Here is a 23,962-nt window from a genome sequence, read left to right on the forward strand (position 1 = left end):
GGCATTCAATTTTTTTCCATTAACCTTAAGATCAGAGAGAAATTGAATTTTGGTAGATGGTGTTGTATTGATTAACTGTGGTCAATTGTTCAATATTCCTGGCAGTTTCGGGCTGTGAACACCATTTCAGATTTTTGTTCTATGCTTATTAGGTTTCACATTTTCTTTGATGCTCAATGTTCATGCCCAGACTGTATTCCACCATATTCCACTTTACAACAGCTGTCACATTCTTCTCACAGTGTTGCAATCAGTCTCTCGTTCATGTCTTCCCGTTCTGTAATACTGCCCTCAGGTGTCTTTTCATTTTTATAGCCCTCCCATATTTTATCCTTCGGGTCATTCCGTGTCAAATCAACCAATTTGATTTGAACCATAACCTCTCAGATTTGGATGATTTTTTTTTCCCAGGTAATGTAACCACTAACACTAGTTTAAATTTTATTTTCAAATTTTTCTGACCTTTGGTTTTTGAGTTCCAAGGGTTTAAAAATCAAAAAAGCCTCTGCTCTTGATCACTTGATGGTTGTTTTAAATTGCTGTAGCTCAAAAACTATAAAACCTAGAGAGCTCAAACTTGCACCATTGTTTTCCTCTAAAAATTCCCTTCAATTTGATATGTAACATGACTGTTACCTAAATCTGAAAATTGTAAACTATTCCAAAAAATCATATTTTGAATTTTCCAAAATATTTACCCTCGGATTTTTTTTTATAAAAATTGTATGTGTTGTCTACTCTTGACTACATGCATGCAAAATTTCAAGACATGATCTCAATGGGTTCTTGTATAAAATAATATTTCATTAGCGCAATACACACTAGTGAGGTGAAAATCAGACTATTTCTAGGCTATGAATACTAAGGTAGGCCTACGTAATTCTAACAAACTTAAATTATTATGTTAGCCTTTTTATTCAACATTACCCTCTTATTGTTTAATTCATTAAATGATACAGTGTTTTTTGATTTAATGTTCATGATTCTTTTAACTATGCATCAGAAGGAAGTGAACACATTTTAATTGGTAATATACGTGCTACAAGTTGAAATTTTGAAGAAAGCCACTCACCTTCATCCTTAGTTGTAAATGGTGGAGGTTATCTTTTTCTTGGTTTTCCAGTGTTATTTGTAATCATTTGCAGCAAGTTCCTTTTATTAGAAATTGGCATATGATTAATTTCACTTGGGAAAAAGATTAACTTGTTGATATTTGCATGAATAGAACTTTGTTTCTAATACTAATTGGTATCTACAAAGTTAATACACATGGTATTTATACAACTTGGTGTTTAGTGAGAGTATGTGTAACATAATTGTCATTCCATGTCAGTTCAACCGGGGGCTCCAGATCATAGTCCCAGATTTGACTGAAATTTAGTACACTATGTGTGGAACACTCGTGTACAAAGTATTAGTTTCCCCATCCAATTAGTTCCAGAATTATGATTTGTGAAAGAAGGTGGTGTAACCCGGAAATTGCAACCCGCATCTGGCAGTCTGTCTTCAGACCCAACTTCAGGTCTTAATAACTTTGGAACTATTCCGCACAGTCCAGTGAAATTTTTACAACCCAGTAACATCCATTTAGAGAACACACTCCATGAATCAAAACACCAACATATTTCTGAGGGAAAATAAAAAATTCCAAAATGTGGTTAAAAAATGTAATACGTTAAAGTTACATATTGTAGGTGCCCTCTATGCCAAATATAATTCACTTGAAAAGGGTGTAATTTTTTGTGGTATGCTTAATGTGGCCTAAACACACACAGAGCTCATCTTGCCCATATCAGTGCCGGCTGCTATGGCCTAGCGGTTCTAAGCGCTTCAGTCCGGACCCACACTGCTGCTATGGTTGCAGGTTCGAATCCTGCCTCGGGCATGGGTGTGTGTGATGTCCTTAGGTTGGTTAGGTTAGGTTTACGTAGTTCTAAGTCTAGAGGACTGATGACCTCAGATGTTAAGTCCCATAGTCCTTAGAGCCATTTGAACCCATATCAGTCACACAAATATTGGACATGCACACGAAAAGTCAACAATTTGAAAAATTACCTGAAAAACATGGATTTTCTTAGTGTGGTACCACAAAAGGGACAAGTGATATCCAAACCAAATTACAAACACTGCATCAGTAGACCATAATATAATATGTGGCAACATTTCAAGTTGTTATTGCAAGGCATTTGTGTACAATAAAAGTTGACAGAGATATATTTGGTTAAGTTTCTTTTAACATGATTTAGCAAGTAATAGTGATGAAGGATACAGCTTGTTTCAGATAAAGCCGCAGCAATTGTTGGGAACCATTAGCCAACAAAGTTAAACAATAGTAGTTTTCAGGGACAGAATGAGTAATTGTTAGGCAGGAGCAACAAAGGAAATAAGCAACAATTACAGGTTACTCATGTTTTTAAGATTCTAGTTCAGACTGGTCAGTACTGTTGTGGAAAGTCAGTATGGAGGCAGAAGACTGTAATAGTGGTGCTTTTGTTCAAACAAGTTGTGACAGTTCACAAGCCATAACTCTGGAACTAATTTGCAGGGGAACTTAAAATTTTGTACATGAGTGTTCCACACTTGGTGTGCTAAATTTCAGTCAAATCTGAGACTATCAGCTGGAACATTTTCTCAAATTGCTTGAACTAACATGGAATAACCAAATTTAAACGTGCTTCTTTTATGGTTTTTAAGATATTTTTCCCAAGCAAGAGAAGACATTATTTCTTTAGCACTTAAAGTGTAGGTTCGTCCCGTAGCTGTTGTTGGATTCGTTGTTTGTAAAAGAGTATTTCCTGCAACATCTAATATATCTCTTGGTTGTGGGTAGTAAAAAGACAGGGCTGGACCCTTTGGGTGTAAACAATTTATTCGGTACATGTCATTGTATTTTTCTTCAATGCATCCTAGCCACCAAGAGTCATCATATGTTACTGTCACAAAACCAGCAGCAATATTTTCCATATGTGACAGTGTTATTTGGTTCAGTGTTGTCACATTCAAGAGACTCATCCAGACTAAAATGATTAGGCTTGTCAGTAATTTGACTCACTGTGCAGGGTTTATATGAGTGAAACTTTTGTGTTCCCACAATCGCTTTTGATTCACTAAACTGAGGGAGTAAGTGTTCTTTGGTCAGTTCATAGTCCTCTGTTGTGTAATATTCAGAGTCAATGGTTTTTATGTTTTCCATGGCAAATACATAAAGTGATTTGGGTGTTAAGATTTGTTGGTCATATGGCCTTTGTCATGTGTAACTGGAATTCGGTAGTAGGAAAAGAAAGAGAAGGAAACGTAGTAGGTGAATATGGATTGGGAGAAGAAGTGAAAGAGGAAGCCATCTGGTAGAATTTTGCACAGAGCATAACTTAATCATGGCTAACACTTGGTTCAAGAATCATGTAAAAGGTTGTATACATGGAAGAAGCCTGGAAAAACTGACAGGTTTCAGATAGATTATATAATGGTAAGACAGAGATTTAGGAACCAGGTTTTAAATTGTAAGACGTTTCCAGGGGCAGATGTGGACTCCGACCACAATCTATTGGTTTTGAACTGTAGATTAAAACTGAAGAAATTGCAAAAAGGTGGGAATTTAAGGAGATGGGACCTGGATAAACTGAAAGAACCAGAGGTTGTACAGAGTTTCAGGGAGAGCATAAGGGAACAATTGACAAGAATGGGGGAAAGAAATACAGTAGAAGAAGAATGGGTAGCTTTGAGGGATGAAGTAGTGAAGGCAGCAGAGGATCAAGTAGGTAAAAAGACGAGGGCTAGTAGAAATCCTTGGGTAACAGAAGAAATATTGAATTTAATTGATGAAAGGAGAAAATGCAGTAAATGAAGCAGGCAAAAAGGAATACAAAAGTCTCAAAAATGAGATCAACAGGAAGTGCAAAATGGCTAAGCAGGGATGGCTAGAGGACAAATTTAAGGATGTAGAGGCTTATCTCACTAGGGGTAAGATAGATACTGCCTACAGGAAAATTAAAGAGACCTTTGGAGAAAAGAGAACCACTTGCATGAATATCAAGAGCTCAGATGGAAACCCAGTTCTAAGCAAAGAAGGGAAAGCAGAAAAGTGGAAGGAGTATATAGAGGGTCTATACAAGGGTGATGTATTTGAGGACAGTATTATGGAAATGGAAGAGGATGTAGATGAAGATGAAATGGGAGATATGATACTGTGGGAAGATTTTGACAGAGCACTGAAAGACCTGAGTCGAAACAAGGCCCCGGGAGTAGACAACATTCCATTAGAACTACTGACAGCTTTGGGAGAGCCAGGCCTAACGAAACTCTACCATCTGTTGAGCAAGATGTATGAAACTGGCGAAATACCGTCAGACCTCAAGAAGAATATAATAATTCCAATCCCAAAAAAGCAGTTGTTGACAGACGCGAAAATTACCGAACTGTCAGTTTTATTAGTCACACCTGCAAAATACTAACTTAAATCGAATTCTTTGCAGACAAATGTAAAAACTGGTAGAAGCCGACCTCGAAGAAGATCAGTTTGGATTCCGTAGAAATATTGGAACACATGAGGCAATACTAACCCTACGACTTATCTTAGAAAATAGATTAAGGAAAGGCAAACCTCCATTTCTAACATTAGAAAAAGCTTTTGACAATGTTGACTGGGATACTCTTCTTCAAATTCTGAAGGTGGCAGGGGTAAAATACAGGGAGCGAAAGGCTATTTACATTTTGTACAGAAACCAGATGGCAGTTATAAAACTCGAGGGGCATGAAAGAGAAGCAGTGGTTGGGAAGGGAGTCAGACAGGGTTGTAGCTTATCCCCAATGTTATTCAATCTGTATACTGAGCAAGCAGTAAAGGAAACAAAAGAAAAATTCGGAGTAGGAATTAAAATCCATGGAGAAGAAATAAAAACTTTGAGGTTCACTGATGACATTGTAATTCTGTCAGAGACAGCAAAGGACTTGGAAGAGCAGTTGAACGGAACGGATAGTGCCTTGAAAGGAGGATATAAGATGAACATCAACAAAAGCAAAACGAGGATAATGGAATGTAGACGAATGAAGTTGGGTGATACTGAGGGAATTAGATTAGGAAATGAGACACTTAAAGTAGTAAAGGAGTTTTGCTATTTGGGGAGCAAAATAACTGACGATCGTCGAAGTAGAGAGGATATAAAATGTAGACTGGCAATGGCAAGGAAAGTCTTTCTGAAGAAGAGAAATTTGTTAACATAGAGTATAGATTTAAGTGTCAGGAAGTCGTTTCTGAAAGTATTTGTATGGAGTGTAGCCATGTGTGGAATTGAAACATGGACGATAAATAGTTTAGATAAGAAGAGAATAGATGCTTTCAAAATGTGGTGCTACAGAAGAATGCTGAAGATTAGATGGGTAGATCACACAACTAATGAGGAGGTATTGAATAGAATTGGGGAGAAGAGGCGTTTGTGGCACAACTTGCCTAGTAGAAGGACTCGGCTGGTAGGACATGTTCTGAGGCATCAAGGGATCACCAATTTAGTATTGGAGGGCAGCGTGGAGGGTAAAAATTGTAGAGGGAGATCAAGAGATGAATACACTAAACAGATTCAGAAGGATGTAGGTTGCAGTAGGTACTGGGGGATGAAGAAGCATTCACAGGATAGAGTAGCATGGAGAGCTGCATCAAACCAGTCTCGGGACTGAAGACGAGAACAACAACAGTGGCCTTTGTAAACTGGCTGTAGCAGTTGGCCATTTAACAGTTCTGTCAAGGCCAACACATGCAGGCTTGCCATGGGATGTTGCAAAGAACTCCCACTCTGCCTCAACTTAAAAATCAGTTTTATGCAGCGGTGCCATCAGAAAAGTAAGTAATCTTTTTATGTGCAAAAGGCAAGGTTTGCTTTATGATTTCTAGCAGTTTTTTCTGGAATACATAGAAAGCAACTGTATTATGCTTCAGGCAATATGATATGAAGACATGCTGCATATGTTTTAGTTTTCAGTCCCATTTATAATATATGATGAAAGGATGCAGTGGAGCTTGGGTGGTAGTCCAGTGGAATGATTGTATTTCATCTTGTACTACGAAAGAGTAGTTTTCTGCAAAATCACAGTTGACTACTACATGGCCTTCGGTTAAATTGTCCTTGATTTCGCTGTAGTGTTCTTTCTGCTGACTAGCTATAAATGAATGAGTTTTTACCTTCATTAGTGTGTCCAAAAACTCATCCATAAAGCCATCAGTACTTTTTTACTACAGTTTCCATCAAACACCTATCTACAGTTACCCACTTTTTGTAGGTTACTTCATCAGTCATATCACCAGTGAACTTTGCATTCAATAGATCTTTAAGTCTAGAGACAGCAGGACATTCCTTACAAATATCCGTAAAACATTGTTGTGATGGTGGATTGCGCATCATCTTGACTAGGCAGGAATGATAAGATTTCAAAGCAGTTTTATCTCAATCCAAAACAAAATTTTGCATCTTAGCACCATTCATCATTAGCTTAATGTTTTGGTGTAGGGTACACACACAAACAGTAAGTGTGCCATTTCTTCCAGCCAGGATACAGTTCCTTGGTCTTAATTATCAACACTTGGAAAACCCAATTTTGTTTGCAGGGATCTTTTCCTTAAGTAATTGGTATATTTCTTGCAAATTTGCCAGCACTAGCCTCTTTTGAACCTGGATCTTTCCATCTTTATTTCTTATGGTCACACAATCTTTTTTCCCTGGCATCATTCTACTAACGTCGTTTGGGCTTTGCCTCTAAATATGTCTGCTTGTATCTGTATATGTGTGGATGGATATGTGTGTGTGTGCATGTGTATACCTGCCCTTTTTCCCCCTAAGGTAAGGCTTTCTGCTCCCAGGATTGGAATGACTCCTTACCCTCTCCCTTAAAACTCACAACCTTTCATCTCTCCCTCTCCTTCCCTCTTTCCTGTCGAAGCAACCGTTGGTTGCGAAAGCTTGAAATTTTGTCTGTGTGTTTTTTTATTGTGTCTGTCTACCAGCGTTTTCCTGCTTGGTAAGTCATGGAATCTTTGTTTTTATTATACACGACTTAAATAACTACATTTCTATTATTTGGAACATTCTAGAAAAAATAAATATATTAAATAATTGTATTTTATGATATTTGATATATTACCACATACATGGAACGGCGTACACTAAGACTACACTGCTCTATACTAGATCACTTGGACAACTTAACACTAAAACACAGTGCAATATATGGCACTCATAAGTTTTTTTGCTATGATTGTTTCATACACATTTTAATGTAGGATCAAGGCCCCACTTACGGCCATATTAATGACATGTTTTTAGGTTTTATCATGTTTAACTTGTTGGAAATGAAAATATAATACTTAATATTACCTCTCAATAAATTAAGTTTCTCCTGATGCTTTGTACAACTTGTAGAATACAAAAAACAAATTGTGTTTGCTTAAAGAAAAACACTACATAACTCAACTTCTGCAACACAGATCTTTTCATTAAATGTTGACTTCAAACAAGACCAAACAAAGAAATGTTTCTATAGACAATTGAATAGCACATTTCATATTGCTTATTATAATCTATGGTAGGACTGGCTGGTATTCCAAAGGAGCTTAAAACTGCACCCGTTACATCAAGGTGGCCATAAGTGGGGTAGTGGCCAAAACTAGAGCCTTGACCCTATATGAAAATCTCGCGTTTTTTTAATAATAAAAAGTGAATGTCGTGTAAAATGGTAAGATTCTTAAGTTGTTATATTTTTATATATTTTATTCTCGCATTAAAATATCATTTTATGAATTAGCAAACAAAAATAGGGTAATGTTGCATAAAAAGGCTAACATAATAATTTAAGTTTGTTAGAATTACGTAGACCTACCTTAGTATTAATAGCCGAGAAATAGTGTGCTTTTCACCTCACTAGTGTGTATTGGGGTAGTAAAATATTGTTTTATACAAGAACCCATTGAGATCCTGTCTTGAAATATTGCATGCATGAGGTCAGTTAGACTGGACAACACACACAATTTTTATAAAAAAATCTGAGGGTACATATTTCGGAAATTTCAAAAAAGGTTTTTTGGAATAGTTTAAATTTTTCAGATTTAGGGAGCATAGTCATGTTACATATCAAATTGAAGGGAATTTTTAGAGGAAAACAATGGTGCAAGTTTGAACTCTCTAGGTTGTATAGTTTTTGAGCTACAGCGTTTTAAAACAATCATTGATTGATCAAAAACAGAGGTTTCTTGATTTTTAAGCATTTGAAACTCAAAAACCGAAGGTCAGAAAAATTTGAAATTTCAACTTAAAACTAGTGTTAGTGGGTACCTTACCTGGAGGGGGGGGGGGGGGGAGGAGGAGGAGGAATCATCCAAATCTGAGATATCAAGGTTCAGTCTGTTAGTTGATTTGAGATGGAATGAGCCCTTCACTTTTTCATTTTATTACAGGCTTGCCATCTGAGCTTCTCTTTTCTGCAAAGGTTCCTTTAATTCTCCTGTAGGCACCAACTATTATCTTTCTCATAGTCGTGCAAGCTTCTATTGCTATGCGTATCATCTTATCACTCCTTCTATTCTAAATTGTACTAAATTTTTAGTTACTTTTATTCTGTTTTGCGTGCTTTGTGAGATCCAGTTCTATAAACGCACTGGAAAACAAAAAAAATTAGTCACCCCGCAAACATCACTCTGTAACACTTCTACTGTCCTTGATAATGGTGTGAGTTCTGCGACAGAGTCTTTCATTATCTTCAGGTATGCTACATTCAGCTAAAACCACTCATTGGTAATTAAATCCATAGAACTACCATACTGCAAGGATATTGATTATTATGTCTTATCCAGTTTTCCTGATAGTCCCTGATATTTTCTATTGGATTAAGATTGGCTGATTTTGTGGACCAGTCTAGGTGCAGTAGGATGCTAGAGATATGTAGCATTGTGAACACAGTAGTTGCAATATTGGAAGGTCAGAGTCTGCAGCATACTCATCATCAAGTGGTAGAAGAAATGGCAACACAAAGTTACTGGGAATGTTGAAATAAACCTCTAGCTAAAGTTAGGTATTGAACTTGCCCCGAAAACTTGGTTGTGTTGACAGTCTGCTCTGAAGGGCAGCCAGAGGTTGAGGTTAAGTAGGAGGATGACAAGTAGGTTGTGATTTGGTGAAGCCAGTGGATGGGAAAGCATAAAACCCAGTTGTGGTAGCATATTGACTGGTAGTGGAGCCTAACGCTTACTGCCTTGACACATTGAAAAATGCAGGGGTGTCCAATATGTCACTTTTACCTAAACAACCTGGTCCATGTTCATAGTTACTTCATGAATGGGCCAAAATAATGTTATAAAAAATTATATTCTTTGTATAATTTGAAAGGAAACGAAATCATGACTTGGACTGCAGCCTTCAGTCCTCTACTATCCACTTGGTGCGCTGCGTGTCCCATTGAAGACGTGGTGCTTTATGCCGCTGTTAGCATTGGCGTCTCCTGCAAGGCCTCCAACTGTGAATGTTCATTGCAAGCATTTTCTGTACAAATTTCGACCGGAAACGGGTTGAAGTAGGTTTGAATTCACTGACAACAGCAACTTATCGTATTTCAAACCAGTTTTCATTGCTAGATGTGACACTCGTCTGTATTCTCTGTTATTTAGAACTTTTTTATCATCAGTGTTCTTGCGACATGATACATGGCTGTGACTTTAATACTATTCATTTTAGACTCATTTTACAGTCTGTGTTGATACACAAACAAATTGGATGACTTCATGGTGCGATCATGACCATATTCCAGCACAATTGATCAATGCTGCCATTCTTTTAAGCCTCCCTGTCAATCCATCTTACTACACTGAATCCCCACAAGCTTACCAACTGGCAATACACATTAATCCATTGCCAAGACTTATGTAAGTGCTGGAGTGTCACAAGACAATGTTCTACCAATTCTGCACCTTCTACAGCACTCTAAAACTGACCAATGTGCTTGTGTAATGGAGTGACTGATATTTTGTCGGTGAGCTTATTTTCTTTTGTTGTTGTTTTTGTTGTTCTCTTCAGTCCAAAGACTGGTTTGATGCAGCTCTACTTGCTACTCTATCATGTGCAAGCTTCTTCATCTCAAAGTGCTTGCTGCAACCTACATCCTTCTGAATCTGCTTAGTCTACTAATCTCTGTCTCCCTCTACGATTTTTACCCTCCAAGCTTCCCTCCAATATTAAATTAGTGATCCCTTGATGCCTCAGAACGTGGCCTACCAGCTGATCCCTTCTTCTAGTCAAGTTGTACCACAAATTCCTCTTCACTCCAATTCTGTTCAGTACCTCCTCATTAGTTACATGACCTACCCATCTAATCTTCAGAATTCTTATGTAGCACCACATTTTGAAAGCTTCTATTCTCTTCTTGTCCAAACTGTTTATCGTCCATGTTTGACTTCCATACATGGCTACATTCCATACAAATACTTTCAGAAATGACTTCCTGACACATCTATACTAGATGTTAACAAATTTCTCTTCTTCACAAATGCTTTTCTTGCCATTGCCAGTCTACATTTTATATTCTAATTTGACCATCATCAGTTATTTTGCTCAGAGCTATGCATTCCTTGCACCTGTTAGTTTTTAGTTGCTTAATTCTTCCTTTAATAGAACTCTCAACATCTTTTTGTTGCTTCAACTTCTCCAGGACATAATTATGCTACTTAATTTCCTGTCTTTTTGTGATGTCTTCAGTTTTAATCAGCAATCCATAATAAATAAATTATGCTTGTGTTTGGAGTTTATAATTTGGTTTCCAGGTATGACTCACTCCCACCCTCCCACTCCCCCACCCCCTCCCCCATCTAGTCCACATTTTCCTTCTATTTATTTTTGCTAGTCTTTCTTTTTCTGCAGTTTAGTCCCATTCCTCATCATTATTACAATTACATTTTTCTTTCACTGAACATATTTGAATTAATTGTTTTGTGTCATCAAACATTCTTTTCAAAATCTTCTGATCGAGAGAGCTAGTGGAGATGGAAGCATGTGCCACTGTGGTGGGTCTTAACTTAAAATCTCTCAGTTCTGATGTTATGTTTAGCATTCTGTTCCTCATAGTTCACCATAATAACCATTTTCTCATTCATTATTGGACCTTTTCTGCAGTATCTGTATTTGATTTTATGTTGACAGTTCTGTACTCACCTAACCGTAAAATCTTGTTCTTCCCTCCAACATGTCACCCACAATCCTTTTAACTTGTCTTCATACCTTTTTGCAGCACCTCTAACCCAGTCAATCCAAGCCATCCATCCACACCACCTGTGCCTCGATTCTGCCCCCCCCCCCCATTTCTTGTGCCCCAATTCCTTTACATTTTCTCTTTTCATGTATCTACCTATCTTCCTGCCACAGCCCCCCCCCCCCCCCCTTCTGGTTCGTCACACATTTCTCTTGCCTCTCTCTTTCCATCTCATTGTTAATCTGAGTATCCTTTTTCACCATCCCCATCTTAGCTAGTATAGTTCCTTTGAGTATGTTACAACATATTTCGTGCATGTTGCTTTGCCAGTCTGCTTTTGTTGATGATGGGGCATTGAACCTGAATTTCCCTGCTCACTACTCCACTCTGTACACCACTTTCTTATGATTGATAGACTTTTATTGTGCAGTTCTCTTTATAGTTTCTATTTGCTGATTGGTTTCAGGATAACAACAGGTTCTTCAGCTTGGACTGTAAGCTAAAAAGCATGGATAAGCACCAAGTTGCGCCAGACGTTATTGATAAGGCCCCTACTCAGGTCTTGGAGGTAAGTTACTCCTGCTTACTGGTACATTGTTTTGGACAGAATGGTGAGTATATGGATTTGCTGTAGAAATGTTCCATAGGAGAGTAAAAAAAAATTGTGTGTGTGTGTGTGTGTGTGTGTGTGTGTGTGGGTGGGTGGGTGGTAAAGTTACTGAATTTCCAGGTGTTACCAACCTGTTGCCATGAGTTATGCTGGATGGTGATAACTGCTCTCCTAAAGGTTTACAGAGTGAACATACGTGATTGTTGATTCACTTTTATTTATATTTCTCTGTGGCATTTTTTAACACTTACCAACATGGAAGTGCTATGCAACCATGAGTAAGCAAACCATATACCCAAGCATTTTTCCTTTGGTCTCTATGTTTGCTTGAGCCACCTGCCATTGTGACAGGAGTTATAATAACAGTAAAGACTATCTTGTTTCCGTAACCATTAAAATTATGTGATGGTTCATTTATGAATGACTACAGGTACTGGGTTTGAACTGCACAATATTTTTAAAATTTTTTTACCTCCAGTAGTTCACCCACTACGTAGAATGGTAACCACTCCATGTGTGGCATTATCAGGTACCTGCATGGCCCCAGACTATTCAGGGGCTAATTTTTACCGCTCCCCAAGATTGGACAGGTGTAGTGTACCTTATTTGGGAGAAGAGGTCTCTGCACTATGTTGTCCATCCAATAAATCCATCTCTGGTTGCCATTACATTGGTGGGGTGATGACCCTTCTGGTCATAGTGGATAGTACCCTGGCAGAACAGTCAGAGTGAAGAGACTCAAACTAACTGTACTGGTGACAATATTAATGCAGCAGTCTCCAGATGCATCAACTTATTTACAGAGAAAGGATATAACAAAATAAATTTTCCTCTTAGCTACAATGGAAGCCAACATGTTTAACAAAGAAAGATATTTGTTCCTCAATTCCTGATCTGTAAGAGGACTGGTTTTGAATCATCCCCAAATACCAAGCCATTATTTGTGGTGGAGTAAATTTAAGACAAGAATGGGTAAGTCATTTCAGTGAACAAAATACGGAATGATTCTGTATTGATATAAACGTCTTTTCATGCTAAGTCATGAGCATTGTCAGTGTGATCAACTTGGCAGCATCCCTTATGCCTACCCCCCCCCCCCCTACCCCCCCTTCCTCCTCCTCCTCAAGGACCTAAATATGTTTTCTTCCACAGGGACTTAATACAATACTTCAAATGGATGACAGTTTATGAACAAATGTGGAAAGATTGGGTGTCCATTTTGTGTGTTCAGTCCAGTAAGTGCCTGAAGATGACAAAATAGACTCAGGAGCAGTTAGCTTGGGTTTTTGGGGTGACTTATTACCAGAAAGGTTACTGTTGTGATTTATTGGAGTGACGTAGAACCTATGTGCAGCTCCTGAAAAGGTGCTTAAAACTTGTGAAATTTGGCCATACATCATCTAGTTGCACAACAAATGAAGCTATCTGTAGAGATCGCAGATGATCACTGCATGAGGATCTACCTTGTATACAATTTCGAGAAGTGTCACCCCTCCCTCCCTCTACCTTCACCATCCATATGACAGCTACTCCCAAAAAGTACTCTCTCCATGATGTATGATGCAGATGAATATTCCCTCTCCCTCCTTGTTACTGGGCACTAGTGGTCACCTTACTTAAGTTGTTCATGTGATGATAGAGGTTACCACCTCCTCCTCCTGCACTGTGGACTTTGACTACCTCTGGCGATTAACACCACATGGTAGATGCTTGCTCCATTCTGATCCTACTACCCTAACCACCACAACCCCGCACACTAATGACACACGGGAGCTGCAAAACATACTACCCACACAGTATCACCCACAGAGACTTTTATGTAGGCATGTTACTAATGTCAGGTGTTGAAATTAGATTCAGCAGTTGAGCAATTCACACTGTGCAACAAGTGTTAACACTGTTAGAATATGGAACTAAATGAAAAGTCCAATTCCCCCCAGGGGGTCCACAACTCTTTTGTGGATACGTGCGTGGCGAGCACGGGGCCCCGAGCCATTGCAGCCTTCTTTCTCTCCCGGGCTGCATTTCCTTTCCCTTTCTCTCCTTTCCCCTCCATGCTCCTTTCCCCTCGCCCCCTCCTCTCCCTCTATTGGTGTCTGATTCTGGGGTGCATAGCCAGCTTCGGTAGCCAGCCCGTGTGGTGGGGTCGCTATGTACCCTTTTGGTTGAGCCCCCTGAACACACAGGGATCACACTTCTGATACCTGAGCTGTGACCTCCTCATGCATGCCTTTGAGTGGTTGCTCGTCATCCTGGAGCATCGGAACTCCCGGCAATGGCCGCCGTGCCAGACGGCCCTTGCTGTGGCTGGGTGGCGCCCGTGAGGAGAGCCCCTGATCGGAGTGGGTGGTATCATGGCGGACGCTATGCAGATGACTCATACGGGTCCAAAACTCTGGCCGTTCTTCTGCGGCCGTCTCTCTGCGTGCTACTGATTCCTCAAGTGCTGCTTCTCTTGCCCCTTTGGCCTTCCCTTCCATGGATATCCCCTGGGAAGAGGGTCAGGCCCGTCGTCTAGGGGCAAAACCTTTCCCCCGTTATCTAGTTTGCACCAGGACTGATGGAGATACTTTCACCAGTGTCAAATCTTTATTCTTTGTGGAACACATTGAAGACAAGTTCGGCGAAGTGGACTCCCTGAGCAAGATGCGGTCGGGTTCGTTGCTGATAAAAACTGCTTCAGCTGCCCAATCTGCGGCCCTTCGTGTCTCTATCCATCTTGGCACAATTCCTGTGTCCATTACCCCTCACCAGTCTCTAAATATGGTACAAGGTGTGATTTTTCATAGGGACCTCATCCTTCAAACTGAGGAGGAACTTCGGGACAATCTCGGACGGCGGGGTGTTCACTTTGTTCGGCGTGTTCAGAAGGGTCCTAAAGATAATCGTATTGATACTGGTGCCTTTATCCTGGCCTTTGAAGGGGATACCCTTCCTGAGAAAGTTAAGATTATGGTCTATCGCTGTGATGTGAAGCCGTACATCCCACCTCCTATGCAGTGTTTTAAGTGCTTGCGTTTTGGCCACATGTCTTCTCGCTGTTCCCAGGACGCTCTCTGTGGTGACTGTGGACGTCCACTCCATGAGGGGAGTCCCTGTGTTCCCCTCCTGTATGTGTAAATTGTCATGGTAGTCATTCTCCACGTTCACCAGATTGCCCAGTATATAAGAAAGAAAAAAAGATGCAGGAGTATAAGTCCCTCGATCGTTTAAGCTACACAGAGGCCCGTAAGAAATATGCACGACTGCACCCTGTGTCCATGACATCTAGTTACGCCTTGGTTACATCTTCACCCCTTCCTCCCCCTTCCTTACCTCCATCCCGGACCCCTCTCCTCCCCCCCCGCCCCTGCAGCTCCCACGCCTTCTCCTCTGGGCGCTGCTCCCCCTCCCCAGCCGGAGAAGTGTCCCACTCCTTCGACGTCTGCCGGTCAAGGGCGCCTCTCCCGGGATGCCCCTTCCCGGCACCTTCCAGGTCAAAGGTCTGCTGCCGCGCGGCGACCGCGAGAGCCGCAGTCTGTCGGCCCCCAGGTCGCCCGGTCTCTTTCTGTTCCTGATCTTGCTGCAGTTGGCTCCTTTATGCCACACAGCCCTCCTCGATCTCAGCCTGAAAAGAAGAAGAAACATAAGTCCCGGGACAAAGAGCCTCTGGTGTCACTGGAGGTCCCTTCCCCGACTTCACAACCGGATTCTGACCTGTCGTTCATGGATGTCGCCCCCTCCTTGTCGGTGACGGGTGGGGACCCTGCGGTATGACTGGCTTTAGCGTGTTCAGTGTCCATTTAAATCATCGTTCTGTGGTTCTCCCATGGAATTGTAGTGGATGCTATCGTCACCCTCCGGAATTGAAATCCCTTCTTTCGTCCTACTCTGCAGCTTGTGTGGTTCTCCAGGAATCTCATTTTACTGATGCTCACTCACCGACCCTCCGTGGGTTCCGTGTTTTCTGTCGAAATCGGGTCGGACCCTTGCGGGCTTCTGGTGGCGTTTGTACGTTGGTCCGTACAGACATTGCTAGCACGTGGATTCCTCTCCAAACTACATTGGAAGCGGTTGCTGTTAGGGTCCACTTAGACTCTGCAGTCACAGTTTGCAATCTTTATCTCCCTCCTGACAGGACTCTTACACCTGCTGCCTTAACCGCCCTTCTTCAGCAACTTCCTCCTCCCTTTCTCCTCCTTGGGGATTTTAATGCTCATCATCCTTTGTGGGGCAGTGCCTTTCCCTCTAGACGAGGTCTTGTTATAGACCAATTTATTGCAGACCACAACCTGTGCCTTCTTAATGATGGCTCCCCTACTCATTTCAGTGCCGGTCATGGTACCTTTTCTGCCATTGATCTTTCTCTTTCTTCTCCCTCTCTCCTCCCTTCATTACACTGGTCGCCACACGATGACCTTTGTGATAGTGACCATTTCCCGTTGATTATCACGCTCTCTTCCCGCTCCCCGATGGACAGGTTACCTCGTTGGTCTTTCCACCGTGCCGATTGGCCTCTATACACTGCACAGGTCGAGTTTTCTCCCTCTTTGTCGGGTTGTATTGATGACGTCCTCCGTGACGTGTCTGACGCGATTGTTCACGCTGCTAACCTTGCTGTCCCGCGCTCATCTGGACCATTTCGTCGCCGGCAAGTCCCGTGGTGGAGTACGGCCATTGCCATTGCCATCCGTGATCGCCGTCGAGCTTTGCAACACTTTAAGAGGCATCCATCCGTCGCGAGCGTTACTACCTTTAAACGCCTTCGCGCTAAAGCCCGTTATTTAATCAAACAGAGCAAGCGGATATGTTGGGAACGATTCGCTTCTTCCCTTGGTTCCACTGTCCCTCTGTCACGGGTATGGGCTACACTTCGCTCTCTCCAAGGTTGCCATCGGCAGTCCACCCTCCCAGGCCTTCACCTCCCAGATGGCATTTGTACGGACCCATTAGTTCTCGCAGAACATCTTGCGACCCATTTTGCAGTGGCATCAGCGTCAGCCTCCTATCCAGCTGCTTTCCTTCATCAAAAACAGCGGGCTGAAGCTCTCATCTTATGTTTCACCACTTGTGAGTCAGCATCTTACAACGAACCTTTTACCGAATGGGAATTTCTTTCTGCTCTATCTTCTTCTCATGATACGGCCCCTGGCCCAGATTCCATTCATAACCAACTGCTTCAACATCTCAGTGCTCCACAACGGCAACATCTTCTTCGGGTGTTTAACCGTATCTGGCTCCAGGGTGACTTCCCTTCTCAGTGGAGGGATAGCATTGTGGTTCCTGTCCTTAAGCCTGGTAAGAACCCCCTATCTGTTGACAGCTATCGGCCAATTAGTTTGACCAATGTTGTTTGTAAGTTACTTGAACGGATGGTAGCCCTTCGGCTCACTTGGGTCCTCGAATCTCGGGATCTGTTGTCCCCTTACCAGTGTGGCTTTCGAGAGGGACGATCTCCAATCGATCATTTACTTCGCTTGGAATCCGCAGTTCGGCAGGCTTTTTCCCAGCGCCGCCATTTGGTTGCTGTGTTTTTTGACCTTCGCAAGGCCTATGACACGGCCTGGCGCCATCACATCTTACTAACCCTTCATCAGTGGGGTCTTCGGGGCCCACTCCCGATTTTTATCCGCCAGTTCCTATTCCATCGGTCATTCAGAGTTCGAGTTGGTACTGCTTTTAGTTCTCCACGGACCCAGGAGACGGGCATCCCACAGGGTTCTGTCTTGAGTGTCCTTCTTTTCCTCATTGCTATCGATGGACTTGTGGCCTCTGTCTGTCCCTTGGTCGCCCCTGCCCTGTATGTGGATGATTTCTGCATTTGGGTTAGTTCCTCCTCGATGGCATCTGCAGAACGGCAGCTCCAGGTGGCTATACGGCGTGCCTCTGCATGGACCCTCTCACACGGGTTTCAATTCTCTCCTTTAAAATCGCGGGTGGTCCACTTCTGTCGCCGTACTACGGTCCACCCTGATCCAGAGCTCTATCTCGCTGCACAAAGATTGCCTGTGGTTCCACAGTTTCGTTTCCTGGGTCTTCTTTTCGACAACAAGCTCACTTGGCTGCCCCATATCAGACTCCTGAAGGTAGGATGTTTCCATAAACTCAATGTCCTTCGCTTCCTTGCCCACTCCTCTTGGGGTGCGGACCGTTCCCTCCTCCTCCGTCTTTATCGTGCTCTAGTTCTGTCTCGTTTGGACTATGGTTGTCAAGTTTATGGTTCAGCTGCTCCTTCCACACTGCACGTGCTGGATCCAGTCCACCATCGTGGTATCCGTTTGGCCACCGGTGCCTTCCCTACTAGCCCTGTTGATAGTCTCCTGGTTGAAGCTGGGATCCCCCCCTTTCTGTTCGGCGGTCCCAGCTTCTGGTGTCTTATGCCCTCACTATCCGTTCTTCTCCCACTCATCCTTCCTATTCTATCCTGTTCCCAGACCATGGACGTCGCCCACCCGACTCCCGCCCTCGGGCGGGTTTACCGGTTGGGCTGCGCCTTGCGTCTCTTTACCGTGATTTTCAGCTTCCTTCTTTGTCCTGTCTTCCTCGCTCCCTCCGCTCCACCCCTCCTTGGTTAGTTCCTCGGCCTCGGATTCGGATGGATCTCCGCCACGGTTCGAAAGATTCCATCCCCCCGGTGATGTTCCGTTCCTTTTTCCGCCAAATGTTATGGGAGTTTCGGGATGCTGTTGTTTTTTACACTGATGGCTCTAAATCTGCTGATCATGTTGGGTATGCCTTCACGTCCTCTGTTGGAACGGATAATCATCTGCTGCCACCTACATGTGGGGTGTTTACTGCGGAATTGATGGCAATTTCCCGGGCCCTTACCTTTATTAAACAATCCCAACACAACCGCGTTTTGTTATGTACGGACTCGATGAGTGGCCTTCTTGCTATTGACCGGTGTTTTTCGCGCCATCCCTTGGTCTGTGCCATCCATGACCATCTCGCTGATATTTACCGTGCTGCTTGTTCCATTGACTTCCTATGGGTCCCTGGCCATGTGGGTATCCCGGGAAATGAGCTCGCTGATCGTTTGGCTGGTGGAGCAGTTACTTACCCCCCGTTTTCTGTAACCCCTCCTGCAGCGGATTTACGGCTTCACATCAAAACCCACTTCGCACAGTCATGGGCCAATTCTTGGGAGGCTACTCCACTGTCTAATAAACTTCGTGCAATTAAGGTGACACCAGGCCCATGGCGTTCTTCCTTTCGCCTCTCCCGAAAGGACTCGACCACACTGTGTCGTCTCCGCATTGGCCATACCAGGCTGACCCATGGTTTTCTTTTGCGTGATGAGCCACCCCCGCTATGTGGTTGTGGAGCCTTCCAGTCAGTGGCCCACATTTTGGTTGAATGCCCCCTTCTTTTGGCTCTGCGTGCTAAGTACAGACTCCCCCACACTTTACCTTTGATGTTCGCTGACGATTCCCGGATGGTCTCTCTGGTTCTCGGTTTCCTCCGGGAGAGTGGTTTTTATTCTCAGTTTTAAGGTTTTTAATCTCTCTCTGGTGTTGGGGCAGGGCGGTGAGTGTTTGGGTGTCTCCCACTGTAGGCAGTGTTCAGAGATTCCCGATTCACCTCCCTGACTGGAATCCTCTTTTCTTCCCCTTTTACTCTGTTTTTACATTTTTTTTTTTTTTTTTTTTTTTTTTTTTTTTTTAAAAAGGCTTGGTTAGTCTTTCCATTCCCATACGTTCTTTCTGCATTATAGCAGTTGTACCTTTTAAGTCACAGGTGGTCTTGCTTATGCTGCTTCAGCATAGTGTTGGGTTCGTTCTCTTGCCGACTTCCCTCATTTGTTTTTTACCAATGACAACGTGACTGCCCTTTTACGTTTTTCCCTTTTTCCGTTTTATTGTTCTGACTTTTCTGAGATGTCCCGTTAGCAGAATGGAGTATATTTGAAACAAGGGACTGATGACCTTGCTGTTTGGTCCCTTAAACCTCAAACAACCAACCAACCAACCAAAATTCCAATTACCTGTTGTAGTGTTTTTATTTAAGCAGACCTAAATAAAAAGAGCTACAGTGGATTGTTGGACTTTTCACTCAGATTTTTATTTTTTATATTTTAATATACTGTATGGTTGAATGATGGCGGCATCCTCTTGGGTAAAATATTCTGGAGGTAAAAAAGTCCCCCATTCGGATCTCCGTGTGGGGACTACTCAGGAGGACGTTATCAGGAGAAAGAAAGCTGGCGTTCTATGGATCAGAGCGTGGAATGACAGGTCCCTTAATCGCGCAGGTAGGTTAGAAAATTTAAGAAAGGAAATGGATAGGTTGAAGTTTGATATAGTGGGAATTAGTGAAGTTCAGTGGCAGGAGGAACAAGACTTCTGGTCAGGTGAATACAGGGTTATAAATACAAAATCAAATAGGGGTAATGCAGGAGTAGGTTTAAAAATGAATAAGAATATAGGAATGAGAGTAAGCTACTACAAACAGCATAGTGAACAAATTTCTGTGGCCAAGATAGATACGAAGCTCATGCCTACCACAGTAGTACAAGTTTATATGCCAACTAGCTCCACAGGTGACGAAGAGGTTGATGAAATGTATGACGAGATAAAATAAATAATTCAGATAGTGAAGGGAGACGAAAATTTAATAGTCATGCATGACTGAAATTCGACAGTAGGAAAAGGTAGAGAAGAAAACGTAGTAGGTGAATATGGAATGGGAGTAAGGAATGAAAGAGGAAGCCGCCTGGTAGAATTGTGCACAGAGCATAACTTAATCATAGCTAACACTTGGTTCAAGAATCATGCAAGAAGGTTGTATACTTCGAATAGGCCTGGAGATACTGGAAGGTCTCAGATTATATAGTGGTAAGACAAAGATTCAGAAACCAGGTTTTAAATTGTAAGACATTTCCAGGGGCAGATGTGGACTCTGACCACAATCTATTGGCTATGAACTGTAGATTAAAACTGAAGAAACTGCAATTTGAGGACATGGGACCTGGATAAACTGAAAGAACCAGCGGTTGTACAGAGTTTCAGGGAGAGCGTAAGGGAACAATTGACAGGAATGGGGGAAAGAAATACAGTAGAAGAAGAATGGGTAGCTTTGAAGGGCTGGAGTAGTGAAGGCAGCAGAGGATCAAGTAGGTAAAAAGACGAGGGCTAGTAGAAATCCTTGGGTAACAGAAGAAATATTGAATTTAATTGATGAAATGAGAAAATATAAAAATGCAGTAAATGAAGCAGGCAAAAAGGAATACAAACGTCTCAAAAATGAGATCGACAGGAAGTGCAAAATGGCTAAGCAGGGATGGCTAGAGGACAAATGTAAGGATGTAGAGGCTTATCTCACTAGGGGTGAGATAGATACTGCCTACAGTAAAATTAAAGAGACCTTTGGAGAAAAGAGAACCACTTGTATGAATATCAAGAGCTCAGATGGCAACCCAGTTCTAAGCAAAGAAGGGAAAGCAGAAAAGTGGAAGGAGTATATAGAAGGTCTATACAAGGCCGATGTTATTGAGGACAATATTATAGAAATGGAAGAGAATGTAGTAAAGATGAAATAGGAGATATGATACTGCGTGAAGAGTTTGACAGAGCACTGAAAGCCCTAAGTCAAAACAAGGCCCCAAGAGTAGACAACATTCCATTAGAACTACTGACAGCTTTGGGAGAGCCAGCCCTAACGAAACTCTACCATCTAGTGAGAAAGATGTATGAGACAGGCAAAATACCCTCAGACTTCAAGAAGAATATAATAATTCCAAACCCAAGAAAGCAGTGGTTGACAGACGTGAAAATAACTGAACTATCAGTTTAATAAGCCACAGCTGCAAAATACTAATACGAATTCTTTACAGACGAATGTAAAAACTGGTAGAAGCCTATCTCGGGGAAGATCAGTTTGGATTCCGTAGAAATGTTGGAACACATGAGGCAATACTGACCCTATGATTTATCTTAGAAAATAGATTAAGGAAAGGCAAACCTATGTTTCCAGCATCTGTAGATGTAGAGAAAGCTTTTGACAATGTTGTCTATCAAATTCTGAAGTTGGCAGGGGTAAAATACAGGGAGTGAAAGGCTATTAGGGTTTGTACGGAAACTAGATGGCAGTCATCAGAGTCGAGGGGCATGTTAGGGACGCAGTGGTTGGGAAGGGAGTGAGACAAGGCTGTAGCCTATCCCTGATGATATTCAATCTGTATATTGATCAAGCAGTAAAGGAAACAAAAGAAATTCGGAGTAGGAATAAAAATCCATGGAGAAGAAATAAAAAACTTTGAGGTTCACCGATGACATTGTAATTCTGTCAGAGACAGCAAAGGACTTGGAAGAGCAGTTGAACGGAATAGATAGTGCCTTGAAAGGAGGATATAAGATGAACATCAACAAATGCAAAACGAGGATAATGGAATGTAGTCGAATTAAGTCTGGTGATGCTGAGGGAATTAGATTAGGAAATGAGACACTTAAAGTAGTAAAGGAGTTTTGCTATTTGGGGAGCAAAATAACTGATGATCGTTGAAGTAGAGAGGATATAAAATGTAGACTGGCAATGGCAAGGAAAGTCTTTCTGAAGAAGAGAAATTTGTTAACATCGAGTATAGATTTAAGTGTCAGGAAGTCGTTTCTGAAAGTATTTGTATGGAGTGTAGCCATGTGTGGAATTGAAACATGGACGATAAATAGTTTAGATAAGAAGAGAATAGATGCTTTCAAAACGTGGTGCTACAGAAGAATGTTGAAGATTAGATGGGTAGATCTCATAACTAATGAGAAGGTATTGAATAGGATCCGGGAGAAGAGAAGTTTATGGCACAACTTGACTAGAAGAAGGGATCGGTTGGTAGGACATGTTCAGAGGCATCAAGGGATCACCAATTTAGTAATGGAGGGCAGCGTGAGAGTAAAAATCGTAGAGGGAGACCAAGATACGTTATGAAATTAATGACGAAGTACTGAATATAATTGGGGAGACTAGAAATTTTTGGCACTACCTGACTAGAAGTGATATACTGATATGGCACATTCCGGGACAAGGGATCGCCAATTTAGTACTGGATGGAAGTGTGGTTGGTAAAAATTGTATAGGGAGACTGAGAGGGGAATACAGTAAGCAGATTCAGAAGGATGTCGGTTGCAGTAGTTATTCACAGATGAAGAGGCTTGCACAGGATAGAGTAGCATGGAGAGCTGCATCAAACCAGTCTTTGGACTGAAGACCACAACAACAACAACAACAACAACAACAACAACATATTTTAATAGCTTCAACAACTGTAAATAAGTACCTGTTATAATGTATGAATTGGTCAATCAGTTATATACATAACTACGTTAGCTCTGGCCTCCCTAATTTTAAAATTATCAGAAATTGAGGCAATCAGTACATGCCCCATGCTGACACCATGTTAACTAAATGTACAGCATGACTGCAAGATTCATGTACTACTACTCCATTGTCTTGGGTTTTCATAAACTGTGACAGTTTTTAGGTCGGATGGTGTGTTCCACATATTAATACCTTGGCTTTTACCTGCATTGGCTGAAAAGAGTTGGTCTAATTGCACCAGCATTGATGTTGCAATATGAAGGGATCCTGTGCTTGGATATATGAGGCGGAATATAAAATTTTTGGGACTGATGCTGCCATCTGGAAAGTAGTAGTAGTATTAGTAGTAGATCTTTGCACCGCTAGGTGGTGAGAGCTGCATATCTGATGAGTCAGTGTGCGGACTGGCATTCAGCTGGGAGGACGTGTTGCATGTCCACAGCGATTTCCATAATACTCTGTTTTTGGTGTGTGGCGATTTTACGATGGATCCGCGAACAGAACAGTGCATGTGTATCAAATTCTGTGCGAATCTTGGGAAAAGTGCTACAGAGACCCTTGCAATGATACAACAAGTGTTTGGGGGACAGAGCATGAGCCGTACATGTGTGTTTGAGTGGCATGTTTGGTTCAGGGCTGGCTGTACAGATGTTGAAGATGATGCTCACACTGGAAGGTGCGTTAGCTGCACAACACCAGACATTTTCACCAAACTTCAACAGTTGGTTCGTGCGGATCGATGTCGAACCATTCATGACCTTGCAGGTCAAGTGGTTATTGGTTATGGGACAATTAAACGAATGTTGACTGATGGCTTTGGCATGCATTGTATCGCCGCAAAATTTGTGC

At 42.0% G+C, this 23,962-nt stretch overlaps 1 protein-coding gene across 5 annotated transcripts in view; it reads left to right on the forward strand.

Moving 5' to 3' along the window:
* LOC126259351 (protein D3-like) overlaps positions 1-23,962 on the forward strand; it is a 73,262-nt gene that overhangs the window by 1,163 nt on the left and 48,137 nt on the right. For all 5 annotated transcript variants that reach the window (XM_049956074.1, XM_049956073.1, XM_049956077.1 and 2 more), the window contains exon 2: positions 11,684-11,785. In XM_049956074.1, coding sequence (XP_049812031.1) covers positions 11,684-11,785 — 102 coding nt within the window. The remainder of the gene's footprint in view (positions 1-11,683; positions 11,786-23,962) is intronic.

The sequence above is a fragment of the Schistocerca nitens genome, chromosome 5 (genome assembly GCF_023898315.1).
Source record: "Schistocerca nitens isolate TAMUIC-IGC-003100 chromosome 5, iqSchNite1.1, whole genome shotgun sequence".
Classification (NCBI taxonomy): domain Eukaryota; kingdom Metazoa; phylum Arthropoda; class Insecta; order Orthoptera; family Acrididae; genus Schistocerca; species Schistocerca nitens.